Source organism: Puma concolor, chromosome D3 (genome assembly GCF_028749965.1).
Source record: "Puma concolor isolate L17-30 chromosome D3, mPumCon1.1.hap2, whole genome shotgun sequence".
Classification (NCBI taxonomy): Eukaryota; Metazoa; Chordata; class Mammalia; order Carnivora; family Felidae; genus Puma; species Puma concolor.
In genome coordinates this window covers 1,133,333-1,155,920 of record NC_141678.1, presented here as the reverse complement: position 1 = coordinate 1,155,920, position 22,588 = coordinate 1,133,333, and the positions used below count along the sequence as shown (strand labels likewise).

At 52.9% G+C, this 22,588-nt stretch overlaps 1 protein-coding gene across 11 annotated transcripts in view; it reads left to right on the top strand.

Annotated features, from left to right (window-relative positions):
* EP400 (E1A binding protein p400) overlaps positions 1 to 22,588 on the top strand; it is a 97,836-nt gene that overhangs the window by 291 nt on the left and 74,957 nt on the right. For 5 of the 11 annotated variants that reach the window (XM_086681377.1, XM_086681385.1, XM_086681378.1 and 2 more), the window contains exons 2-4: positions 10,508 to 10,671; positions 13,355 to 14,715; positions 16,755 to 16,865. In XM_086681377.1, the coding sequence (XP_086537503.1) occupies positions 13,390 to 14,715; positions 16,755 to 16,865 (1,437 nt within the window). In that variant the 5' untranslated portion in view covers positions 10,508 to 10,671; positions 13,355 to 13,389. Of the gene's footprint in view, positions 1 to 10,507; positions 10,672 to 11,404; positions 11,457 to 13,354; positions 14,716 to 16,754; positions 16,866 to 22,588 lie in introns of all 11 variants that reach the window. The other 6 variants (XM_086681384.1, XM_086681382.1, XM_086681383.1 and 3 more) reach the window with 3 other exon arrangements.

Below are 22,588 nucleotides of genomic sequence, written 5' to 3'. Positions count from 1 at the left end.
CTGGCGCGGGGGCGCCGGGGGTGGAGGTGGCACTGGTTTGGCGCAGAGACGCGATACGCGGAGACGGGATCGCCGGGGGAGGGGCGCCGGGAGTCGGGCCTGGCGGGGGTGTGTGAGGGTGGCCGGGGCTGCGTGAGGGAGCGTTGGTGCGGCGCGGAGACGCGGCCCGCGGTGACGGGGCGCCGGGGTGGGTGGGGGGCGCTGGCGCGGCGCAGAGATGGGGCCCGCGGTGACGGGGCGCCGGGGAGGGGGTGGGGAGGGGGCGCAGAGGCGGGTGGCGGCGCTGGCGCAGGGAGGTGGCCCGCCGTGATGGGGCGCTGGTGCAAAGATGCGGCCTGAGGTGACTGGGCGCCCGGGCGAGTTGGGGGGCGCCGGCGCAGAGATGTGGCCCGCCGTGATGGGGCGCCAGGGCGAATTAGGGGGCGCTGGCGCAGAGACGGCGCCCGCGCTGACGGGGCTCCCGGGTGGGTGGGGGACGCCGTGAGGGTGGAGGAGGCACTGGCGCGGCTCAGAGACCCGGGTGCCAGGCGGGGCGGCTCTCCAACCCTCACTGCAGGCAGGCCGCGGGGTCTCGCGTGGTCTCAGTTAGCTGTCGGCTTGGCTCGATTTTTGTTTGGTTCTGGAGTCTCCACGTCCGACATACTCAACAAGGATAGGCGTTCCCCGGTGCACAGGTCCTCCTGCGCGCGGCGTCCCTCCTTCACGGATGTGGGAACAGGTGCAGAGGGAAAGTGACTTGTTCGAGTCCTTCTGTGGGGGACACCCGGGCCGATGCAAACCCAGCTCGTTTGGACGCGGCTGCGCGCTGCGCACTAGCGTAGTCGGAATGTTCGAGGCTCCACTGTGTAGCCAGCCCACTTGGGCTCCTCAGATGGCTCAGCCTTCTTACCGCCAGGCCTTTGCGCTGGTTGTCCCCTGTGCCTGAGCACTTTTCCACAGAGGTCTGGAGCCCTCCGTCTCGACTCAGACGTCACCTGATTAGTAGAGAAGAAGGGTACAGCCAATGCTAGTGGGTGCCCATCCCTGCTGTTGTAGGTGTTTGAGTCTTTCTGTGTTTTCTGATTGGTTTTTGAAGTGACACATGCAATAGAATGGTTTTGGTAACTTTTTTGAGTGGAGCTAATAAAACAAATATGCTCTCTGAACGATTGCAGCAAATGTAAAAATATATCTTGAAACTGAATTATTCTGCCACCTAAAGATAAGCACAATTGATGTTTTTTTAATGGCACTTTGTTCTGTCCGTGTAATTTTTTTCAGTAAGATTGTATAATGCAATTTTATGTGCTTTTATAAACACAGGGTGATGACACAGTGTTCCCTCCCGTGCTCGCTGCTGGTGGCGCTGTAGTGTTCACGGGCCGTTATTTGCTCTCTCGTGTCGGATGCACCCTGGCTTGTGTGCTCTAGGCCACGGCTCTAATGTTGTCTTGTCTTGAGTTTATCTTCGCTCCGGCGTATTTTGTCACGATATACAAATCTTCCAGCCACCGTTTCTAGGTCTTAGTTTCCTCTTACGCCAGATTTAGAAAAAATCCTGTCCTTCCTGTCACCATTTTCTCTCCTCATTTGTCTTGAACCAAGTTCACTGAAGCTTTTGGTCCCACCTCTCCTCTGAAAGCGCTCCTGTTGGGGTCACCCGAGCTGTTGCGTTGCCAAGGCCCCTGTGGACAGCCTTTGACCCGGCTGCCCTTGGCTTCCTCCAAACTCTGTCTCCTGGTGGCGCTGAGACGCCACCCTGCTGGTTCTCCTACCTGGCGGGGCACCGCCTCCAGTCGCTCTGCTGGCTCCTTCCCATCTGCCTCATTTTAAATGTTGTAACGCCTCAGGGCAGTCCCCAGGCCTCCTCGCTGGTCTGTACGGCCAGGCGATCCCTGTGTCACGGCTGTAGGTCCCACGCCAGCATCTCCTGAACGTGGAGGTCCTGCCTGGATCTTCCCGAGCCGAGTGCCACGCCACACTTGCATTTGGGTGGAACCTGCCGCTGACACGCTGTGGCGTTTCATTTGGAGGCAGCTCCACATTTGTGGTTCCTCAGCTCAGGCCTCTGGCGTGATTGGTTTCTCTTGCACATCCTAAATGTGATCTGTCAGCACTTTCAAAGTAGAACTCAAAGCTGGCTGCCCCTCACTGCCTTCTTGGCCACAGTCCCCCCTCTCTTACCTGGGTTATTCCCCTCCCTGCTTTACCTGCTCGCCTGAGCTGTTCTGCACTGCAGTTTCAGCAAAGCAGCTGGGTGACGTTTTTATTTTGTTTTTTTTTTTTTAATGTTTATTTAACTTAATTTTAATTTTTTTTAATGTTTATTTTTGAGAAAGGGACAGACAGACAGACAGAGGGGGAGGGGCAGTTAGACAGGGAGACACAGAATCTGAAACAGGCTCCAGGCTCCGAGCTGTCAGCACAGAGCCCGACGCGGGGCTCTCACTCGTGAACCAGAAGATCGTGACCTGAGCCGAAGTCGGGCATTTAACCGACTAAGCCACCCAGGTGCCCCTGTTTATTTATTTTAGAGAGAGAGAGAACGCGCACGTGCTGTGAGAGAGGGAGAGAGAGAATCCCAAGCAGGCTCCACGCTTTCAGTGAAGAGCCGGACACAGGGCTCAGACTCAGGAACCGAGAGATCATGGCCTGAGCCAGAGTCCAGCGCTTCACTGACCGGGCCACCCAGGCCCCCCGAGTGACGTTTTAAAAACAAATCAGGGGCGTCTGGGTGGCCCGGTCGGTGAAGCGTTAGACTCCGGCTCGGGTCATGATCTCTTGGTTGGTGAGTTCGAGCCCCGCCCACATCGGGCTCTCTGTTGGCAGCGTGGAGCCTGCTTGGGATCCACCATCGTCCTCTCTCTGCCCCTCCCCTGCTCACGTGTGCCGTCTCTGTGTCTCTCTCTCAAAAATAAACATCAAGACAAGACAAAACAGGAGTCAGACTGTGCATCTCTTTTCTTGAAGCTCTCCGTGGTTTCCTGTCTCCCTCAGGAAAAAAAGCCAGAAGTTCTCTGGGCAGCTTATGAAGTACCTGGTGACCAGGTCCTTACTGCTACTTCATGTCCCCCGCACCTTACTCCTTGTCCCCTGGCCCAGCCACACCTGGCTCCGGACCCGGGCGTGCCCTGGCCCTGTGTGGAACGTCAGGCCCTTACGTGGTCTGACTCTTTCTTTTCAGAAGCCCCTCTTCAGACAGGCTTCTGTGGGACTCCGCACCTTGCCCACGTCACTCGCTGTCTCTGTCCCTTACCTTGCCACAGCTTTGCTGTTGCGCTTGTCTGCCCGCTACAGCTTTGCGTGTCGCCTGTCCCCCTTCTGGGGGCAGGAACGACGCTGTGTTCACTCTTGTACCCCCAGTGATTCAAATAGCGTTTGGAGTAAGTGTGTAATAAATATTTATCGAGTAAACATATTAATGAACAAATTTTTCTCTAAAGCAGGAGGATTTGGCAGGAACTAGGCATACGGGGGTAACGAAGGATTCCAGGGGATGCCGAGGAATAGAATTCACATGCTCAGAAGAGGGAAACTGGCTCTTCCAAGAGGGACAGACACACGCAGGAGGTGACGCTTGATGCAGGGAGAGAGGAGGGGGAGAGAGTCAGGTGGGAGGTGGGGGGGCTTGGGCCGTTCAAGGAGAGAGTCTGTCACCTGACCCTGCATTCAACTGAGGCTGAATGTCCGGCCGCCCGTGGCGTCGTCCGTGGGGCCTGTTCTGTGTGCGGGAAGTGAATTCTCTCCGTCCGTCCCCCTGCCCCCATTTTTATGTCCCTGCTCTTGCACGGGAGGGAAGCTTTCCTTCTCTGTCAGGGGGTTTGTGGCTGCCCAGCGGGGCCCCTGGGGTCCGCCACTCGTCCGGCTCTTCCGGTGCCCGAGGCTCTGCAGTCCCAGAGACGGGGTCTCTCCTGGCCTGTTTCCTTCCTCAGGTTTTGGCTGCAGCTGCAAGAGGCAGCCGAGCCTTTTTACAGCTGGGAGAGCAGCATGTTCCTCAGGGAGCCTGGCTCTGCTCCTCAGCCTCCTGGAGAGGGACTGGGTGCCCTGCTGCCTTCAGGGGCCGAGGTCTGGGCCTCAAGTGTTTTCTTGTGGGCTGAGTGTCCTTCCGGCCTGTATTCTCAGCCCCGCCCACTGTGATTGCTGCTTTATTTCTGGTCAGTGGAAACTTTTATCTTGTTTTGGTGCATTAGGGTAGAAATACATTTTTAAAATCACTTACGTACTGAGCGGGAGGGAAGGTCTTCGCATAACCTCACGGCCATTTCACTTGGCTTTCTGAGAATTTTGACAGACGTGGTGTCGTTTCCATAATAGTCAGGAGCCACAACGATGTCTTCACCCCAGACAGGTCCCCAGGGCTGCCAGCCTACCCGGCTCCTCCCGCCAGCCCTCGGCAGCCACTGATGTCTGTCCTTCCTGGGCTGGCAGCGTGGACGCTCTCGAGTCTGGCTTCTCTCTTGGCGCGTCGTGTGTCTGCGCTTCATCCGGGTTCTGCCTGTCCCAGAGCTTCTTTCCTCCGTTGCTGAGTGGTGTGGCCGCACTTGAGCCACTCCCCTGCTGAAGGGTGTTCGGGTTGCGGCTAGTCCTCTAGTACAGGCAGTGCGTGAGTAATTCACGTTGTGTGACATTCACGCGGCACGGAAGCTCTCACGGGTTGACGGAGTTCCCCTTTGCTCTTTCTCCCCGTTCTCGACGTCCTCCCCAGAACGAACTGATCGGGTGTCCGTTTCTCCGGGTTTCCTTCTGTGCATTAGAAGCGGGATCACGGTATACCTGAGGCCGGTGTTTCTCACAAGGGACTGAAAATGGGTGCTTGGGAGGAGGGTGAAAAAAATACTGGGACAGTGGTTTAGGCCTCACATAGGGTCAGGCGCTTCAGTGGATATGTGCTGTGGCTGCGGGATTAAAATTTCGCAGGGGGTGTGGGGGGATTCGGAGAGAAATGTCTAAGCAGGGCCTTCAGGGGCTGTGGGTAAAAGATTGAGAAACGACGGCAGTACGGTGAGGCGGGGGCCGCACCTTTGTGACGTGTGAGGGGAAGGACTTCTTCGGTTGGTCCGGACTTTCCTCTCAAGCTGAGCTGGATCCTGTCTGCCTGGGGAGCACGGAGCTCTGTGCTCCGTCAGGTGAAGGACCTCCGCCACTGCCACAACCGGAGACCCTTGGCGTCCTGGCCTGTTAAGTTAGAAGGGACACGGAGGTCTCGGTCCCCGTTTCCGCACTGTGGCACTGCGACACGACGCAGGGAATGCCACGTTGTTTTAAAACGCTGTTTAGGGGCGCCTGGGTGGCGCAGTCGGTTAAGCGTCCGACTTCAGCCAGGTCACGATCTCGCGGTCCGTGAGTTCGAGCCCCGCGTCAGGCTCTGGGCTGATGGCTCAGAGCCTGGAGCCTGTTTCCGATTCTGTGTCTCCCTCTCTCTCTGCCCCTCCCCCGTTCATGCTCTGTCTCTCTCTGTCCCAAAAATAAATTAAAAAAACGTTGAAAAAAAAATTAAAAAAAAAAAATAAAACGCTGTTTAGCCTGCTTTATGACATTTGGAATTCACATACCTTAGGAATGAGTATGGAGCCTTCATCATTGGCTCTGATCAGGGCCAGAAAGAGTGAACGCTTTGTTAGTGTCTGGGACTCCGGTTACAGCCCTTGATTTTTTTCCTGTAATATTTTACTGTGAAAATTTCAAAGAAACACGGAGGCTGAGAGGATTATACAGTAAACTACCAACATACCCATGACCTAGTTTCTGTTAACATTTTTCTGTGTGTGCTTTGTCACTCGTCCGTCCATCCATCTGCCTTTTAAAGTTTTGGGAAGCATTTCAAGGGAAATTAAAGCAGTGTCTACTATGTTTAAGCCTCACCCCCTCCTTTTTTTTTTTTTTTTTTTTTAGCTTCCTCAGTGTTGCCTGTTATATCCTTTGTTTTTGTTTTTTTTATATTTATTTTTAAGAGAGAGCGCAAGCAGGGGAGGGGCAGAGAGAGAGAGAGAGAGAGAGAGAGAGAGAGAATCTGTAGCAGGATCCAGGCTGTGAGCTGTTTGGCGCAGTCTGACATGGGGCTCGAACCCATGAACCGTGAGATCGTGACCTGAGCCGAAGTTGGATGCTGAACTGAGCCACCCAGGCACCCCCCCCCGCCTTGTTTTTGGTGTTTACCAGGTTACTTAGGGGAGTACTAGCCGCCTGCTAGAAAGCACTTTTCCTGGGGAAGCAGGGAGCAGGGGGCACTCTCTGCAGAAGGATGTTATGGAGCATGGCAGTGCTTTCTTGGGAGAAGAGGGAGGTTTCACGTGGCTGCACCTGGGTGTTTGTGGAAGGTCCTTGTGGCATAGCTGCTGCTACCGTGGGTTGGGGTTCGGTCTCCATCCTGGCCCTGGCTCTCCTTAAGCTGCTTCCTCACAGAACTGCAATGTGGTGGTGCTTGGATCTCCCAGGCCTCAGATCCGATCTGGCTCGCACCGAAGGAGTTCCTGTCCCAGCCTGTGGGGGCACAGCTCACCCGGAGCCCCAGCATCCTTTTTCACCCGGTCTTTTTTTTTCTCTTTAATTCTTTTTTTTTTTTTTTCCTCATATTTACTTAGAGAGAGAGAGAGAGAGAGAGAGAGAGAATCCCAAGCAGGCTAGCATTGTCAGTGCAGAGCCTGACGCAGGGCTTGAACTCACGAATGGTGAGATCATGACCTGAGCCAAGATCAAGAGTCAGACACTTAACCGACTGAGCCCCCCCAGGTACCCCCACCCCAGTCTTTCTTTTTTTTTCCTTTTTAAGTTTATGTATTTTGAGAGACAGAGCAGAAGAGGGGCAGGGAGACAGGGAGAGAGAGAGAGAATCCCAGGCAGGCTCTGTGCTGTCAGCACAGAGCCTGGCGTGGGGCTTGAACTGACGAACCATGAGGTCATGAGCTGAGCCGAAACCAAGACTTGGACACTTGACTGACTGAGCCCCCCAGGCACTCCCACCCTGCTCTTTCTTTTAAAAAAATTTTTTTTAATGTTTTTGTTTTATTTTTAAGACCGAGAGAGACAGAGCATGAGTGGGGATGGGGCAGAGAGAGAGGGAGTCACAGATTCCAAAGCAGGCTCCAGGCTCCGTGCTGTCAGCACAGAGCCCGACACGGGGCTCGAACTCACAAACTATGAGATCACAGCCTGAAAGTCAGGCGCTCAACCGACTGAGCCACCTAGGAGCCCCTCACCCTGCTCTTTTTTTTTTTTTTAATGTTTATTTATTTTTGAGACAGAGACAGAGCATGCACAGGGGAGAGTCAGAGAGAGGGAGACAAAGAATCCGAAACAGGCTCCAGGCTCCGAGCTGTCAGCACAGGGCCCGATGCGGGGCTCAAACTCACGGACTGCGAGATCGTGACCTGAGCCGAAGTCGGACGCTTAACCGACTGAGCCACCCAGGCGCCCCTCACCCTGCTCTTTCTTAACCCACTTGTGGCTGCCTGCTCAGCTCCTCCCCCCCCCCCCCCCCCCGCTGGTTTTTAGGAGTGGGGGTTGGGTGCACATCAGCTTCTCTGTTTGTAGAGAGGCTGCGGTGAAAGGAGCAGCTTTCGTTAATCTTTATTGCCTCGATTTGTTTTTATTCTCAACGTTAACCTTAGTTTGAAATTCAAATAGTATTAAGTGAAGGTCTGACTACTCTTTCTTTCTTTCTTTTTTTTTTTTTTTTTTTTTTTTTTTTTCAACGTTTATTTATTTTTGGGACAGAGAGAGACAGAGCATGAACGGGGGAGGGGCACAGAGAGAGGGAGACACGGAATCGGAAACAGGCTCCAGGCTCTGAGCCATCAGCCCAGAGCCTGACGCGGGGCTCGAACTCCCGGACCGCGAGATCGTGACCTGGCTGAAGTCGGACGCTTAACCGACTGCGCCACCCAGGCGCCCCCTGACTACTCTTTCAAAGATGGATAAGGTTAAAACAGTCAGGAGCCCCTGTCCTCAAATCTCCTCGCCCTTTTACCCTTTGCCTTCTGTGGAGGCTGCTGCCTGCTTGCTGGTGTTGTGTGTCATCGTGTCCTGCCCCCCTGCCCCTAGGGTCCTCCGTTCTTCAAGGGTGTCCTTGCTTGTGGGCCATTTCGGTAGCAGAACTAGATGTGTTTTAAGGGGAAAAGCCACGTTTATACTGACTCCTGGTTCTCGTCCAGCAGCACGGAGTTGTTCCATTGTCCCCTGCCTTCCCTTTTCCATTGGTGACTGCGTTGTCCTTTCTAGAGTTCCATTGTTGTTTCTGTTTGTATTGGCTTTTAGGGAGTTCTTCGTCTTTGTTGATTTAATTTTGCTTTTTGAAGACGTGACTCTTTCGCATGATTCTGAAGATCAAAGTGGTATAAGATGGTGTGCATAGGAGTGTCGTTGTCTCTACTGCCTGTCACTCTGTCTACACCACCCTCGGCAGGTCATCGGCCTCCTTGATTTCTGGCTCATTCTTCACGAGTACCTGTTTTACATGAGCAGATGTTTATGGGACGTCAGTGCTTGTAGACTGTTGTAATGAACAGGACTAGGAAAGATGTTTTTCAAGAAAAAATTAGGTATGTACAGATACGTGTGTATCTGGGGGCTTTTTTTGGTAGAAGAACATGCAGGCAAGATGTATCTATATGTCTCTGTCTTTTCCTCGTGGGCAAGGGTAGTGTTTCACACATGGTCTTTTGCACTTCGCTTATCTGACTCCGTGTTAGCCCTGCGTGAACGCACGAGAGCTTTCTCCTGCATTTGTGTGGCCGCGTGGTGCTGCACTAAATGGAGGGACCACATGGATTCAGCCCGTCTCTGAAACATGGATGCACGTGGAGTTTGGTCCTGATGTTTTGCGTTTACAAATAAAACTTTGTGCGGGCGTGTGGATGTGTTTTTGTACGGGAGGTGGATATTCAGGGCAAAGCGGAGCGCCGGCCTCAGTGCGTGCACGGGCACGTGCAGGTGTGCGCAGTGGCTCCAGGCCCGTTTGGGGGTCCCACAGCTCCCCGTGGCCTCCCCCGCAGGCTCGCCACCTGGCTTCTGAACTGTTCGGTCTGGTAGATGAGAAGTGACGCTTCGCCTCAATTTTAATTGCCATTTTTTGACTAGGAGTGATGATGTACAGGTGAAGTGTGCTTGAAAAGTGCAGCTCCGTATCCTGGAGTTGTACCTGGTTTTACTGGATTTTTGTAATAGGAAATCTCATCTCATAAGTAAGGGCTGGGAGTGAGTGAACGGAGTCAAACCTGTAGTCCACTACTTGTGAGCAGCCTCGGAGAGGTACTCCGTGTTTTGATGGATCTCAAGGGCCAAGTCTAGGCTCTGGTTTTTGCATTTGGAGTCTTGGACTGTCTTCTGACACCCCGTGTCTGCCGCTCTGGGTTCTCACAGCCCATAGGGGCGGTGAGCATGCTCTGTGCGCGGAAACGGGTGGTGTTGCGGACGTTGAGAAACACTCCCCTGCAGGAACAGCAGTGCTCCCTGCGTGATGAATGGTGCCCGGCCCTGCTTTGGCCGGGGTGGGGCACCGTGACCATGGCAATAACACTGCGGAGCTACCCGAAGCGGGAGATGGCCCCGGCTGGATCTGGGGAAGTGTGGGGGCAGAGAGGGATGTGGGTTTGGGAAGGCAGCAAGGCTCATGGCTTGAGCTCCCGACCTGTTGAAGGGGAGGAAGAGGGATTCTGATCCCTAGCCGCCCGGACTCTGGCTGATCCCAGATGGGAAGCTGGGAGTGGAGGGCGGGCAGCGGGAGCCGTTCCAGGCCTAAGCAAGCGGGCTCGGAGCAGCTGCTGTAAGTGTCCGGTCTCCCGGGCCCTCCACCCACCCTCTGAAGGGATCTGGCCCGGGCACCCCTGCCCTCCACTGATAACTAGGCCCAGGCAGTATTCCTTAGAGTGGCATCTTCCTGGTGTCCAGATGTGCCCCTTTATGATGTCATTGCTGCCCTGACAGAGCAGCAGCAGGCACAGATGGGCCTCTGGCTGGCACTGTCCTGCCGGTGGCACCGGTGAGTGTTGCGTGCAGTGGTCTTGAGGGCTTGCACTCGTGGTCTAGCCTGGTGCCACTGACCTTGGCCTTCTCCTGAGCAGTGCCCACGTGGCCCATGCTTCAGGGTTGGCTCCAGCTCTTTCTGATGGACCTTGAAAGTAGACACAGCCGCCGTAAAAAAAAAAAAAAAAAATGTTTTGCCATTGGTGGTAGCTTTGCTCTCCCTTGGGGTACCTGTGGCACATTTTGGGGTAAAGCTGCTTTATGTAAGCAGTTTCTTTACATTGTAGTCGATTGGCTTTATTTCTGTATCTTGACCATAAGCTCACTGAAGTCAGGATTCACTTTTTCAAAAAGCTGAGATGTAATTTACACGTAGCAAAGTTCACGCTTTAGCGCGTGGGCTCTGTGACTTGGGACAAACATGTTTGTGACCATCCTCACAAATCAAGTGGAGAAATGGATCCACACACCCAAATTCCCTCCTCCTCCTCCTCTCAGGTCAGCTCCTGCTTCACCTGCAGCCCCCAGGGTCTGTCTAATCTCTGTCCCTTGGTTTTGCCCGTTCCAGGATATCACGTCATGTCAGTGACCTGCGGTACATGATCCTCGAGTCTGGCCGCTCCTTGGCGTCTCTCGACTGGTCCTGGTGTGGGCATGTCACTAGCTTGGTCCCTGCATTGCTGAGGCTCCGCGTGTGGCTGCTCCAGTGCCGTGTACCTTTGCCAGGTGAAGGTCAGTGTTTGTATTTGACATGTTTCACTGGATCACTGTGTAATTTATACTTTCAGCAGAGTGGTGGTTATATTACATATTGGTGTCTCACTGTTTTCACTTAACATGTTTGAACATTTTTCATTTTTATTACAGTCTCATCTAGAACTTGGACACTGGATATTTCTGGTTTTTTTTTTTTACTGAATTTTACTGCAACGAATATTTTTACGCACAATGTAAAAAAATAGGTCCGTTTTCTCAGGAGAGATTCCCAGAGATAGTATTACTGGGTCAAAGGTAATGGGGTCAGATGGGTGGCTTCTGCTTTCCCAGCACCATCGCCCACCCCCTTAGGCATGCTCTGGGCTCTGAGCCCTTTGAGATCTCCACTCCGTGTCCCCATCTGCCTCCCACACCCCCTAGCGGGTTGGCAGGGTGCCTGCTGTGGGATTTAACATCTCGGCCAAGTGGGCCTGGGAGATAGTTATTTCCATGCGTGTCGCATTCATTAGTAGTGAGGTTGGATGCTGTCCTTCCAGCTGCTTAAGTACATGTTTTTCTTTCGTGCACCTTTGTCCTTGATTCATTTTTCTGTGGGGTTTGAGTGTTTTTCAGTTTGCAGGAGTGCTTTCTGTGATACTGGTCGTAGTCCTTTGTTGTAATTACCCCAAATAGTCATGATTTTGATGATTTACTTTTGAGTTTTAAACATTTTTAAATTGCGTGTTTTCAAATCCATGTGTCTTTTCAGATACAACTTTACCGCGTTAAGTTTAGGGACTTGAATTCTCTTCAGAGCTTTAGTAAGTATTCACTTTTGTGTTCTTTACATATTTCCGTTTTGACTTTCCTACGTTTGGTAAAAAAAACTTGGAACGTTAGCTTGTAAAGTGCTTCATTTATTTTGGTGAACGATTTGTGGTGACACTTTAAATGGGGTTTTCACCACGTGTCAGTGATCCGTTCCCCCTGACTCTTACCTTCCCCTGGTTTTGTGAGTTGTGAGACATAAGAGAGTCTGTTCCTGGCCTCTGTTTTCTTACTGCTCACTCTGGGGACGTATTGTAGGGAAGTAACCGCAGCTGTGCTCCTGTGTGCGTGTTGACCCTGTAGTTCTGTCTTTGTGCCATTTCCGCACTGGTCTTCGGTGCGTGCTTACGAGGACCAGGCGCAGAAGCTCGTTCTGAGAGCAGCAGGCATGCCTGAGGCCCCTCTGCGGGGCGCCCGTCGGGGGGGCTGCTCGAAGCCTTCCTCCCTGTGACCCTGATTTCCCGTGTAGACGCGTGCTGCTGCTGGCCTGTGATCGTTGGGCTCTGTCTTCAGAGGTGCCCGCCGAGCACAGAGTGCCGTTTCTGCTGTTTAAATAGGCCCTGATTTTCAGCTTCCTCAGCCTTTCCTCGTGTAGCCGTACGTTCTGTGGCTTCTGATTGCATGTATCCGTCTACTCCAGCCGGGGCCTGGGGCTGTGGGGCGCTCCACGCATATATGTATCTTTGTCAGCTTGATAACTTCTGGTTTATGATGTTTGCATTCCTACTTTCTGTGAGATGAGCTATGAGGACGAGAGGGCCGGCCCTCTTGCTCGTTTTGGGGGGCAGGGATGGAAGGAACACCCAAGAAGCGGGGAGCCAGGTGGGAATTTCAAACCATGGAAGGGTATTTCTGTGCCTGTGACCCTGCCACAGCAGGAAGCAGACAGCCGCGGGGGGCGGTGGGGGGGCGGGGTGGGAGCTGTGGGTGGCATCCTGTCCCTTGCGGACATAGACTCTCTAGCCGGGTCTGACTTGGGAGCACTTTGGGGTCCCACCTCACCACCTGCTCAGCCCCGTCCTGAGAGGTGACCCCCAGCGGGTGTCTTCCTCTCCCCCAGCACCTCCCTAGTTCTGTGCACAAAGCAGTTTTTGGGTGGGAGCCCTTTGAAGCCATCGTACCAGGCTCAGACAGTTTGCAAACTTCTGGGGGAGACTCTCCCCAAGCAAGGGCCCCAGTGCCCACCGTTCCCCTTCTCTCCCTGAGGTTTGAGGCATCTTCCTGTTTTGTCCTGGCTCCTGCAACAGGTCTGAGGCGAGGCTTTGGCCCCAGGCCTGGGCCCTCTCTTTTAGGAGCTTGGAAGAGAGTGTCTGTCTGATACGTAGTGGGTGCTCTGTGTGCTGGCAGTTGATGTAGCCCAGAAGTTGGTGGGGGCTGGTGGGGTGTTCTGTTCTGGTTATGGGGTGACGGCAGCATACAGCCCGCGCCTCTACTCGGCAGCGGTCATGCCTGCCAGTGAGCGGGGCGCCGTCCCTCCACCGTGTGTGGGAACAGAGAAGGGCCGCGAGGCCAGGGGAAGGCCTCTGGGAAGAAACGTACCCGTCACCAGTGCCAGTGCCGAGTTCAGATCCTGCTTGGCCTCGAGCTGGTGATGCCGGTTACCGTCCGTGGTAGCCGGTTGGGATCACCCACCTACAGCCAGGCTGTGCCCTGGCCCTGGGCACAACCGTGACCCCAAAGGACCTCTTCCTCGTCTGTGCTGAGGGACCTCGGCTCCAGTGCTGTCTCTTGCGTGGCTCGACCAGAATCTCAGACTCACTTGCGTCAGATGCCAGTGGGAGCATGCCTTCAGAATCTCTCTCTGGTGCTGCTTAATGGTGCTCGTAGTAAGTGCCGATCGGACGGTTACACTTGACTCAAGTAACTCGATTTTAACTTTGATTTTTTTCAGGAGAACCTTAAGTTGGATTAAAAAGGGGGGCGATAATGCACCATGGCAGCGGCCCTCAGAGCGTCCAGCACCAGCTGCAGAGGCCCCGGGCCTTCGCCAGCAGTGAAGAAGAGCAGCAGGCCCACCCAAATCCACCCCAGTCCCCGGCCACGCCCTTCGCGCCGTCGGCCAGCCCGTCCGCGCCTCAGTCGCCCGGCTACCAAGTGCAGCAGCTGATGAGTAGGAGTCCCGTGACCGGGCAGAACGTGAACCTCGCCCTTCAGAGCGTCGGACCAGTGGTGGGGGGAAACCCCCAGATCACGCTCGCCCCTCTGCCGCTCCCCAGCCCCACTTCTCCAGGTTTCCAGTTCAGCGCCCAGCAGAGGCGGTTTGAGCATGGCTCTCCGTCGTATATCCAGGTCACTTCGCCGCTGTCACAACAGGTGCAGACTCAGAGCCCCACCCAGCCCAGTCCTGGGCCGGGGCCGGGCCTGCAGAGCGTTCGGGCAGGCACCCCCGGCCCCGGCCTGGGCCTTTGTAGCAGCAGTCCCACCGGGGGCTTCGTGGACGCCAGCGTGCTGGTGAGGCAGATGAGCTTGAGCCCGTCCGGGGGCGGGCACTTTGTGTTTCAGGAGAGCTCGGGCCTCGCCCAGATGGCTCCGGGCACCCAGGTGCAGCTGCAGCACGCGGGGGCTCCCATCGCGGTCCGAGAACGGAGACTGTCACAGCCCCACGCGCAGTCCGGGGGCACCGTCCACCACCTGGGACCTCAGAGCCCTGCGGCTGCGGGCGCGGCCAGCCTGCAGCCCCTGGCCAGCCCCGGCCACATCACCACCGCGAGCTTGCCCCCCCAGATCAGCAGTATCATCCAGGGGCAGCTGGTCCCGCAGCAGGTGCTGCAGGGGCCGCCACTGACCAGACCCCTGCTGCCCGGGGTCGGGGTCGGGGTCGGGGGGGCCTCAGCCTTTGGGATGACGTCCCCGCCGCCCCCCACGAGCCCTTCCAGGACCACGGTGGCCTCGGGCCTCTCCAGCCTTCCTCTCACGTCTGCGGGGAGCGCGGGGGTGAGGAAGGCTCCCAAGAAGTTGGAGGAGATTCCCCCGGCCTCTCAGGAGCTGGCCCAGATGCGGAAGCAGTGCCTGGACTATCACTACAGAGAGATGGAGGTGTTGAAGGAGGCCTTCAAGGAGTACCTGATTGAGTTGTTCTTCTTGCAACACCTCCAAGGGAACATGATGGACTTCTTGGCTTTTAAGAAGAAGCATTATGCTCCGTTGCAAGCTTATCTTAGGCAGAATGATTTGGACCTGGAGGAGGAGGAGGAGGAGGATGAGGAGGAGGAGGAGGAGGAGGAAGAAAAGTCTGAGGTTATCAACGACGAGGTGAGAAACGGCAGCGTAACAATTAGAGGACCATGCTACGCAGATTTGAGTCTAGGTGACTGTTGTTGACGCGTAACCTACGAGCCCGGGGTGTTTCTAGGATGTGGTCTCATCAGGATGTGATCCAGGAGTAGACCCGAAGACATATTTTGTTGTTTCCTGAGGGGGGGGGGGGTGGGGGGCAGTTCTGGATGCTGGCAGGAAGATGCAGGGTGGCCCCAGGAGCACTGCCGGTCCAGAACTGAGCACTTTCATCTAGAGAAAGGTGGTCCCGTTTCCCGAGGGCTACCCTGGCACGACCCAGCCTTCCCCTGTGCTCGGCTGGTGGCATGGGTCTTGGCCGGCACTGAGGCTAGAGGTGTGGAGACTTTCTGGCTGCTTGTCAGGGTTTCACATTTTACTCCTATGGGCCCACCTGTTAAAAACCCCACACATGTGGTTTTTTTGTTTTTGTTTTTTTTTTTTAATTTTTTTTTTTTTAACATTTAGTTGTTTTTGAGACAGAGACAGAGCATGAGCAGGGGAGGGTCAGAGAGAGAGGGAGACACAGAATCCGAAACAGGCTCCAGGCTCTGAGCTGTCAGCCTAGAGCCCAATGTGGGGCTCGAACTCATGGACCGCGAGATCATGACCTGAGCCGAAGTCGGACGCCCAACCGACTGAGCCACCCAGGCGCCCCACATGTGGTTTTTAAAGAAGGGATTTGAATCACTAGGTTTTTATAGAATACCAGTCATGATTTTAAGTCACTAGGTATATTTGTGTGGTGCCTTCGTGATTAAAACACAGTTGTTCCAGCAAAAAAAGTGAGAGTTTTTCAATTTTTAGATGCAGTCTTCATTTTGAGAAATTAAACAATTTTTTTTCAATGTTTATGTATTTTTGAGAGGAAGAGACAGAATGTGAGTGGGAAAGGGGCAGAGAGAGAGAGAGGGAGACACAGAACGTGAAGCAGGCTCCAGGCTCTGAGCTGTCAGCACAGAGCCTGACGCGGGGCTCGAACTCACGAGCCGTGAGAGCACGACCCGAGCCGAAGTCGGACGCTGAGCCGACAGAGCCACCCAGGCGCCCCTTCAGTTTGAGAAATTAAACTCCCATGTGTGCAAGTACCTATCGAGCAGGATCTCTTTCAGATAGTGAAGTTTTCGGGTGCCTGGAACGGGTGCTTAGTGAATCCCCCAGTTGAGGTTTTTCATTTCCATGGTGATCGCTGAGACCCTTTTACCTGTACTTCCTGAAAAAGAAGCTGATGCAAACAGGGTGGTAGTGAGGGCTGCTGTAATGTGCTGTACTTCGTGCCTTTGTGTTGTGTAGTCTACAGTACGTTGGTGGGACTGACTTTGTTTTATGATACAGCTCAAGTAATCGAACTCATTGTCAGCTCTTCTCCTGCAAAGAAATCAGCCTTTGCTGACCAAAAGCTGGTCTCTTTGCTCTGCCGTCCTCGTTGAGATTTATGGACGTATCTGTGTGGCTTTGCCATTGTGTGTTTTCTTTTAACACCCTTTCCAGAAAGGACCATTTTTATGTTCCAAAAGTTTATATGATGTTTTGAGGACGACACCTCTGTTGCCATGAAATAGTGAATTTCAGTTCTCTCTCTGGACTCCAGCGTTGTCCGAAAGGATCAGCCCCCCCCCCCTTATCTGTGCTAGCGAGGAAACAGTTCCCTTTTTGCACCTTCCTGCTGAGACAGACGCAGTAGGCCCCGGGGCGGCTGGCACGCAGCGCGGGTCGCCCGTGAGGGTCTCGGGGCTCTGGCGCCCGGACACCGCCTGCCGCTTCCCCGTTGACGGTTCGAAGCCGCAGAGGGTACGGGTGCCGCCCCGCGCTCAGACCGGAGACGCGCGGCCGAGTCAGGTTGTTATGTTGCGAGTCCACCGTGAGTCAGTTCGGTGTCCTTTTACGGGAGTTAATGCAAAAGCGTTCCATTTTTAAACACCAGAGGCCACCGAGCTTATCAGCGATAAAATTCTGACAAGATTTTGAGCAGTCTTAAAAATTATGTTGCCTTTTTTTCTCAAAATATCTCCTCTCAGGTAAAGGTTGTGACAGGAAAGGATGGGCAGACTGGTACTCCCGTTGCTATAGCAACCCAGCTTCCGCCAAATGTTTCTGCTGCTTTTTCATCCCAGCAGCAACCGTTTCAGGTACTTTTCGATGGTTCTCAAATGTAGCCTCATCCCAGACTTCCCTCCATCCAGATAATTTAACCTTCGATTTACTATTTGCTCTTCAGCATTTTTGTCCAGAGCCCATTCCTTATTTTTAAAAAGTTAAAAAGCCTTCCTGCATATAAGATGATAAAATTAAGTTGCATGAGTAAATGACAACACAGACCTTAACGCATCATCATTTTTTGTGTGTCGACTGTAACGCAGTGGTAGCGCCAGCATGCATGTCATTTAACACCGTCCCGTTGAATGTGTACTCAGGATTCCTTGTGCGCTGTGTTTTAAATGTTTGGTTCTTTCTTGTGTCTCCTATCTGTATTTTTAAGAACAGTGCAAAACAGAACAAGAGAAAAAAAAGTGTAAGCAGGTGGTAACTTGATGTTTTCTGCAGCCGGAAGAAACGCTGAAGGGAGACAGTCTGGAGTCATCAGGACCGTAGGCTCCGCACGGTGTCCACGGAGGGCGAACTGAGTAGTGTTAGTTGTTTGAGAACCAGACCTCTCAGTGTGCCATCGGCGATGCCAAGAACCCGAAAGCAGAGATCAGATTCTACTAGGACGGAGTGGGCGGTTCTTGGGTCTGAAAGTGCTTTCGTGTTTGTAGTGACACTGTTTTATAAAGTTTTTTAAGTTTTAATTTTGCTACAGTTTCAGACGCACGTGTGAGTTGCAAAAACAGTTTTTGAAAGAACTCCCTCTGTGTCCTTTACCTGGATTCCCCAGACGTGCACCTTTTGCCCCTCTGTGGTGTCTTCGCTCTCTCCTCCGTGTGTCCGCACACGTTTCCCCCGGAAGTGGGTGACAGGCAGGTATCCACGCCAGGTCATGCGCTTTTATCCCTAACACTCAGCATCTAGTAGGGACGTCGTTCCCTTGCTTAACACGGTGCAAGTCGCATCAGTGCTACGACTAAGCCACAGCCCGCGTGCGGTTTTTGTCTCTTGCCTCGATGGTGTCTTTTATACAGTGGACTCTCAAACAGTGCAGGGGCACCGTCCCCCTCGCACAGTGGAAAATCCACATGCGGCTTTTGACTCCCCCAAAACTTAACTACCGAGAGCCTATTGTTGACCGGAAGCGTTACAGACGATATAAGTAGTCGATTAATATGTTCTTCGTGTTATGGGTTTTATATATCATGTTCTTACAGTAAGCTGTAGAGGAGAAAACCCTAAGGAAGAAGAGAAAATACAGTTGCAGCACTCTGCTGTCGCCAGCAATCTGCACAGACACGGGCCTGTGCAGTTCAAACCCGTGTTGTTCAAGGGTCAGCCGTAGTGGTTTTACCCTAGTGTTGGGTCATTGACAGTGCTTGGTTGTCATGTCTCCATTAATGTCGTGGCACGTCTTTAATCTGGGCTGACTCCTTGTCTTTTTCTTTCTTTCTTTTTTTTTTTTTTTTTTTTTACTGTTTGTTTATTTTTGAAGCAGAGAGAGACAGAGTGCCAGCAGGGGAGGGGCAGAGAGAGAGGGAGACACAGAATCCCAAGCAGGCTCCAGGCTCTGAGCTGTCAGCACAGAGCCTGACGCGGGGCTCGAACTCACGAATCACAAGATCATGACCTGAGCTGAAGTCAGATGCTTAACCAACCGAGCCACCGAGGTGCCCTGCCGGCTCCTTGGTCTTTCCTGAACTTCACCATTTTTAGTTGAGGCTGGCTGTTTTGTGGAATGTCCTTGGAGAGCAGGTTGTCTGACGTGGGCTGTGTAGTGTTGAGAGGAGTGCCGCAGAGGTGGCCCGTGCCTAGGTCACGGCCGTGTTGGGGCCGTGCGGTCCACGGTCCTGCAGCCGGTGACGCGCACTCTGACCGCTGGGGGAGGACGGCGTCCACCAGGCTTTTGCAGTGGAAGTTCTCCTCTTTCCTTTGGTAAATGGTGAGTAGTTTGGGGAAGATACTTTGAGACCGTGTAAATATCCTGTATCTCATTAAACTATCTTTCCAAAATCCGATTTCACCCTAAAGCTTGCACAATGGATCGTCTAGCTCCATTGTTCCTTCTGCACTTAGCAGTTGGCCATCTGCTGTTAATGGTGCGCTTTCTATATTTGTCATGTAGGTTTTTATTTTAATCAGTGGATTATGTCACTGATGGTATTTTTTTTAGCCTTATTTAATTCAGTGAAACTCGCTCTGTTTTGTCTCTAGTTCTGTTGAGTTTCTAGTTCTATTCTGTTTTGTTTCCGGTTCTGTTGTGTGGCCACCATGACGGTCCAGAAACCGCTCTGTCACCCTCTCTGAACCTTCGCTCTCTGCCTCTGTGGTTTTGCCATTTCCAGAATGAAATCTAGAGGGAGCCCTACCCCATGTGGCTTCTGTCGCTGAGCGTCCACGCTATGCCATTTACCAGTAGTCTTTTCTCGGTTTGTTTATTCATTCACCCTTTGAAGGACACTTGGCTTGTTTACTTAGCACAGCTGCTGTCACTGTTCGTATCCAGCCTTGTGTGTGTGTGAACCTAGGCCTTTGTGTCCTGTGGGTACGACGCAACCTCAAAGGAGGACTGCGGGGTGTTGCTGAGTGTGGGTTCGATCTCAGGAGAAGCTGCCAAAGTCACCCGGGGGGAGGGGGGCTGTTCCGTGCCACGTTCCTGCCACCCCCCCGTGGCGGCTGGGCCCCGTATGTCCTCTCTGGTCGTGCTGACATGTGTGCAGTGGTTCCAGTTTGTGGGCTCAACTGGCCGGCTGGGTGTCTTCTTTGGGAAAGTCTTGTGTTTCTTTGCCGAGTGTTGTAGTTGAATCGTGTGTGTCGCTGTCGCGTTTGAGAATTCTTTGTATCGTGAATGTGAGTTTCTTGTCAGGTACAAATTTGCACGTGTTTTTCTCCTATTCTAAGGCTTCTGCTTTTCTTCTTTTACACTATTTTTCACAGAGCAGAAGTTCTACATTTCGATGCGCTGTTTTACCGTTTTTTTTATCTTATGGATTGTGCTTTTGGTGTCATATCTCAACTCTTGGTTCAGCCTGAGGTCACAGATATCGCCTGTGATTTCTCCTGGAAGTTGTATGGTCCACGGTCCCCTCTGAGTAAAGCTGTGGATGACGTGGCAGACGTACGCAGAGGTTCATTTTTCTGCGTGTTGATTTCCTGTTGTGCCCGGACCGTGTCGTACACCCGGTGTTCTGCTTCCCTTGCGCTGACTTTGCATCTTGGCTGAACACGAGCCGACTCTTGTCTGTGTGGGTCTCTTTCTAGACTCTTCGGTCTTCTCTTCGTGTGTGTGTCTTTCTGCCAGTGGCACGCGTTGTCGGCCACCGTAGCTTTGTAGGAAGGCTTGAAACCAGTGTGGGTTCAACTTGCTTTTTTCAAAATTGGTCTGGTCGTTCTCATAGAAATTTTAGAATCCGCTTTGTCGCTGTCTACGGAAGTTAGATTGGGATTGTACTGAGTCTGTTGACCAGTTTGGGGAGGAGTAGTGTCTCGACCGTACTGAGCCTTCCAGTCTGGAATATGCTGTGTCTCTCTGTTTTAGTCATCTTTTGTTTTTGTCTGTGTTTTGTACTTTTCAGCATGCTGATTCCGTACCTGTTTTGTTAGATTTGTAACCGAGTAGTCCGGTTTTTCTGCGGTACTGTAAATGGCAACCAAAAAAGAATTTGAGATGTTCCTTGCAAGTGTATAAGAATACAGGTGATTTATTTGAACCTATGTTCCACAACCTTGCTGAACTCTTTTATTAGTTTTAGGAGCTTTTCTGTAGATTCTGTGGGATTTTCTACGTAGAGAATTGTGTCTGCAAAGGAGGCAAGATTTCTTTTTTCCCTGTCTATATGCCCTTTATTTTTTTGTTTGTTTTGCCTTATTGCACCGGCAAGGGCTTCCAAATACGCTCTTAAATGGAGTAGTAAGAGTAGACATTCTTACCTTCCTCCCGATCTTTGGGAGAAAGCATTTCGTTTCTCACCGGTGGGCCTGATATTTGCCCGCGGAGTTTATAGACGTCCTTCACCGGGTGGAGGGTTCTTTATGTCTAGTATTGATCGCGAATGGCTGTTGAATTTTGTCAGATGCTCTTTGTGCATCTGTTCGTGTGATCATGTGATCTTTCTTCTTTGGCCCGCGAGGGTGGTGAGTTCCGTCACATCGAGGTGTAATCTGTTGGAAGGACGTGCGCAGATCCTGAGCGTTAGGGTTTGTGGGCTTTGTCAAGTGCCCGCGTTGCCCACCTCCGCTGGGCCTCCTCGTGCCTCCGCCGTCGTCCGCTGCCCGTTCCCCTCCCCCTCTTCTATTACTGTGTGTTTTGATGGTCAAATGGCAGGTGATTTGGAGACCTTCAAGCTGGCCCTCGGGCGCCATTGATGTATTTGCGTCACTCTCTGAGCCCCTCCTTCCTTGCCAGCACAGAGCGTTTAAGGTTCATCCTGTGTATTCCTCGACCCAGCCCAGACTTCGTTTCTGCACGGTTCCGGTTCCCTCTGGTGGGGAATAGTAATTTGGCCCTCAGACGCGTAGGTGCTTCTTGTAACGAGTCTGACACGATCGAAGTTAAATTCTTTACGTTTGAGATCGTGGGAACTTCTATCAGCAGTGCGTCTTTCCCATTCATGCTTAGCAGAATGGAACGCATTATCGTGTTTATGACACGTTGATAAATGTTTGCCTGAGGACGGGGGGATGGGAAGGCAAGGAGTGCCCGTCAGCTTACGAGAAACAGGTGTGGTCTCCACAGTGACACAGATGATTAAACCACTCTCACCCGCTACCACACTCACTAGGTTTCCAGAAGTGAAGCTGGACAGAATCTGTTGACGTAGGTCAGTGGGATTCTCATCTCCTTTTGGCGGGAATGTAGCATGGAGGTGTGTGGGAACATTTTGCGTGACCTGAAAAGGTGGACACGGGCAGACCCTTTGTCGCGTCAGCGTGCCGTGGGGAGTTCTCGAGCGTCTACACCAGAGACCAGCTACGGTAGTGTTCCCCGCAGCGCTGGTCCTAATCGCCCCCGCCTGGAAAGAACCGGACGTCCCCCGGCAGGAGCCCAGATCCGTGGATCGTTCACGTTCATACAGAGGAGTGCTGACGAGAGCCACCGGTGGGGAGGGGGGCGGCCGTGGTCCCGACGCCCCTGGGTGTGTGGGGGGCTCAGCCACACCTTACGGAGCGGAAGGGCTTACGGGAGGCTTTCTAGGAAGCAGAGCCCAAGGAGTACCTTGTGGGGAGGAGTCTGAGCTGACAGCGTCCCGGGAGGTGCACACTCGTGCACACTCGCTCAGGTGGCGAGTCCCCGGGCGGGGCAGGGGGCAGGGGCGGCAGTCTGAGCCTCGTGAACAGCCCACGGGCGGTTGCTGTTACTACTCTTTTCAACTGCGTGTGTTCATTTTTCTCCTTTCCCTTCTCCACGTTTTATTATGAAGAACTTCAGACAGAAAAGTTGAACAGTGTTCGGTGAACAGCCATATCCCACTATTTAAACTCTCATCGATTTTACTATGCCTTTAAGGTCACATATGCGTCTTGGGATATTTTTTTGTGTGCGTGATAGATATATTTTGTAATCAAATATTTAAGAGACTACGAGAGGAAGACCAGGGAGTCTCCAGTCTGAATTACAGGTCTTTGAGGCAAATATGACTGCGTGTCTCAGGAAACAGGAGAATGGAGTGTGTGGGAAAAGAGTTGAAATGAAAACACGTCCCTTGTTTTCTTTGGAAAAAACATCTCAGTTTGAGTTTTATTATTTACAGCCAGTAAGTCATAGAGG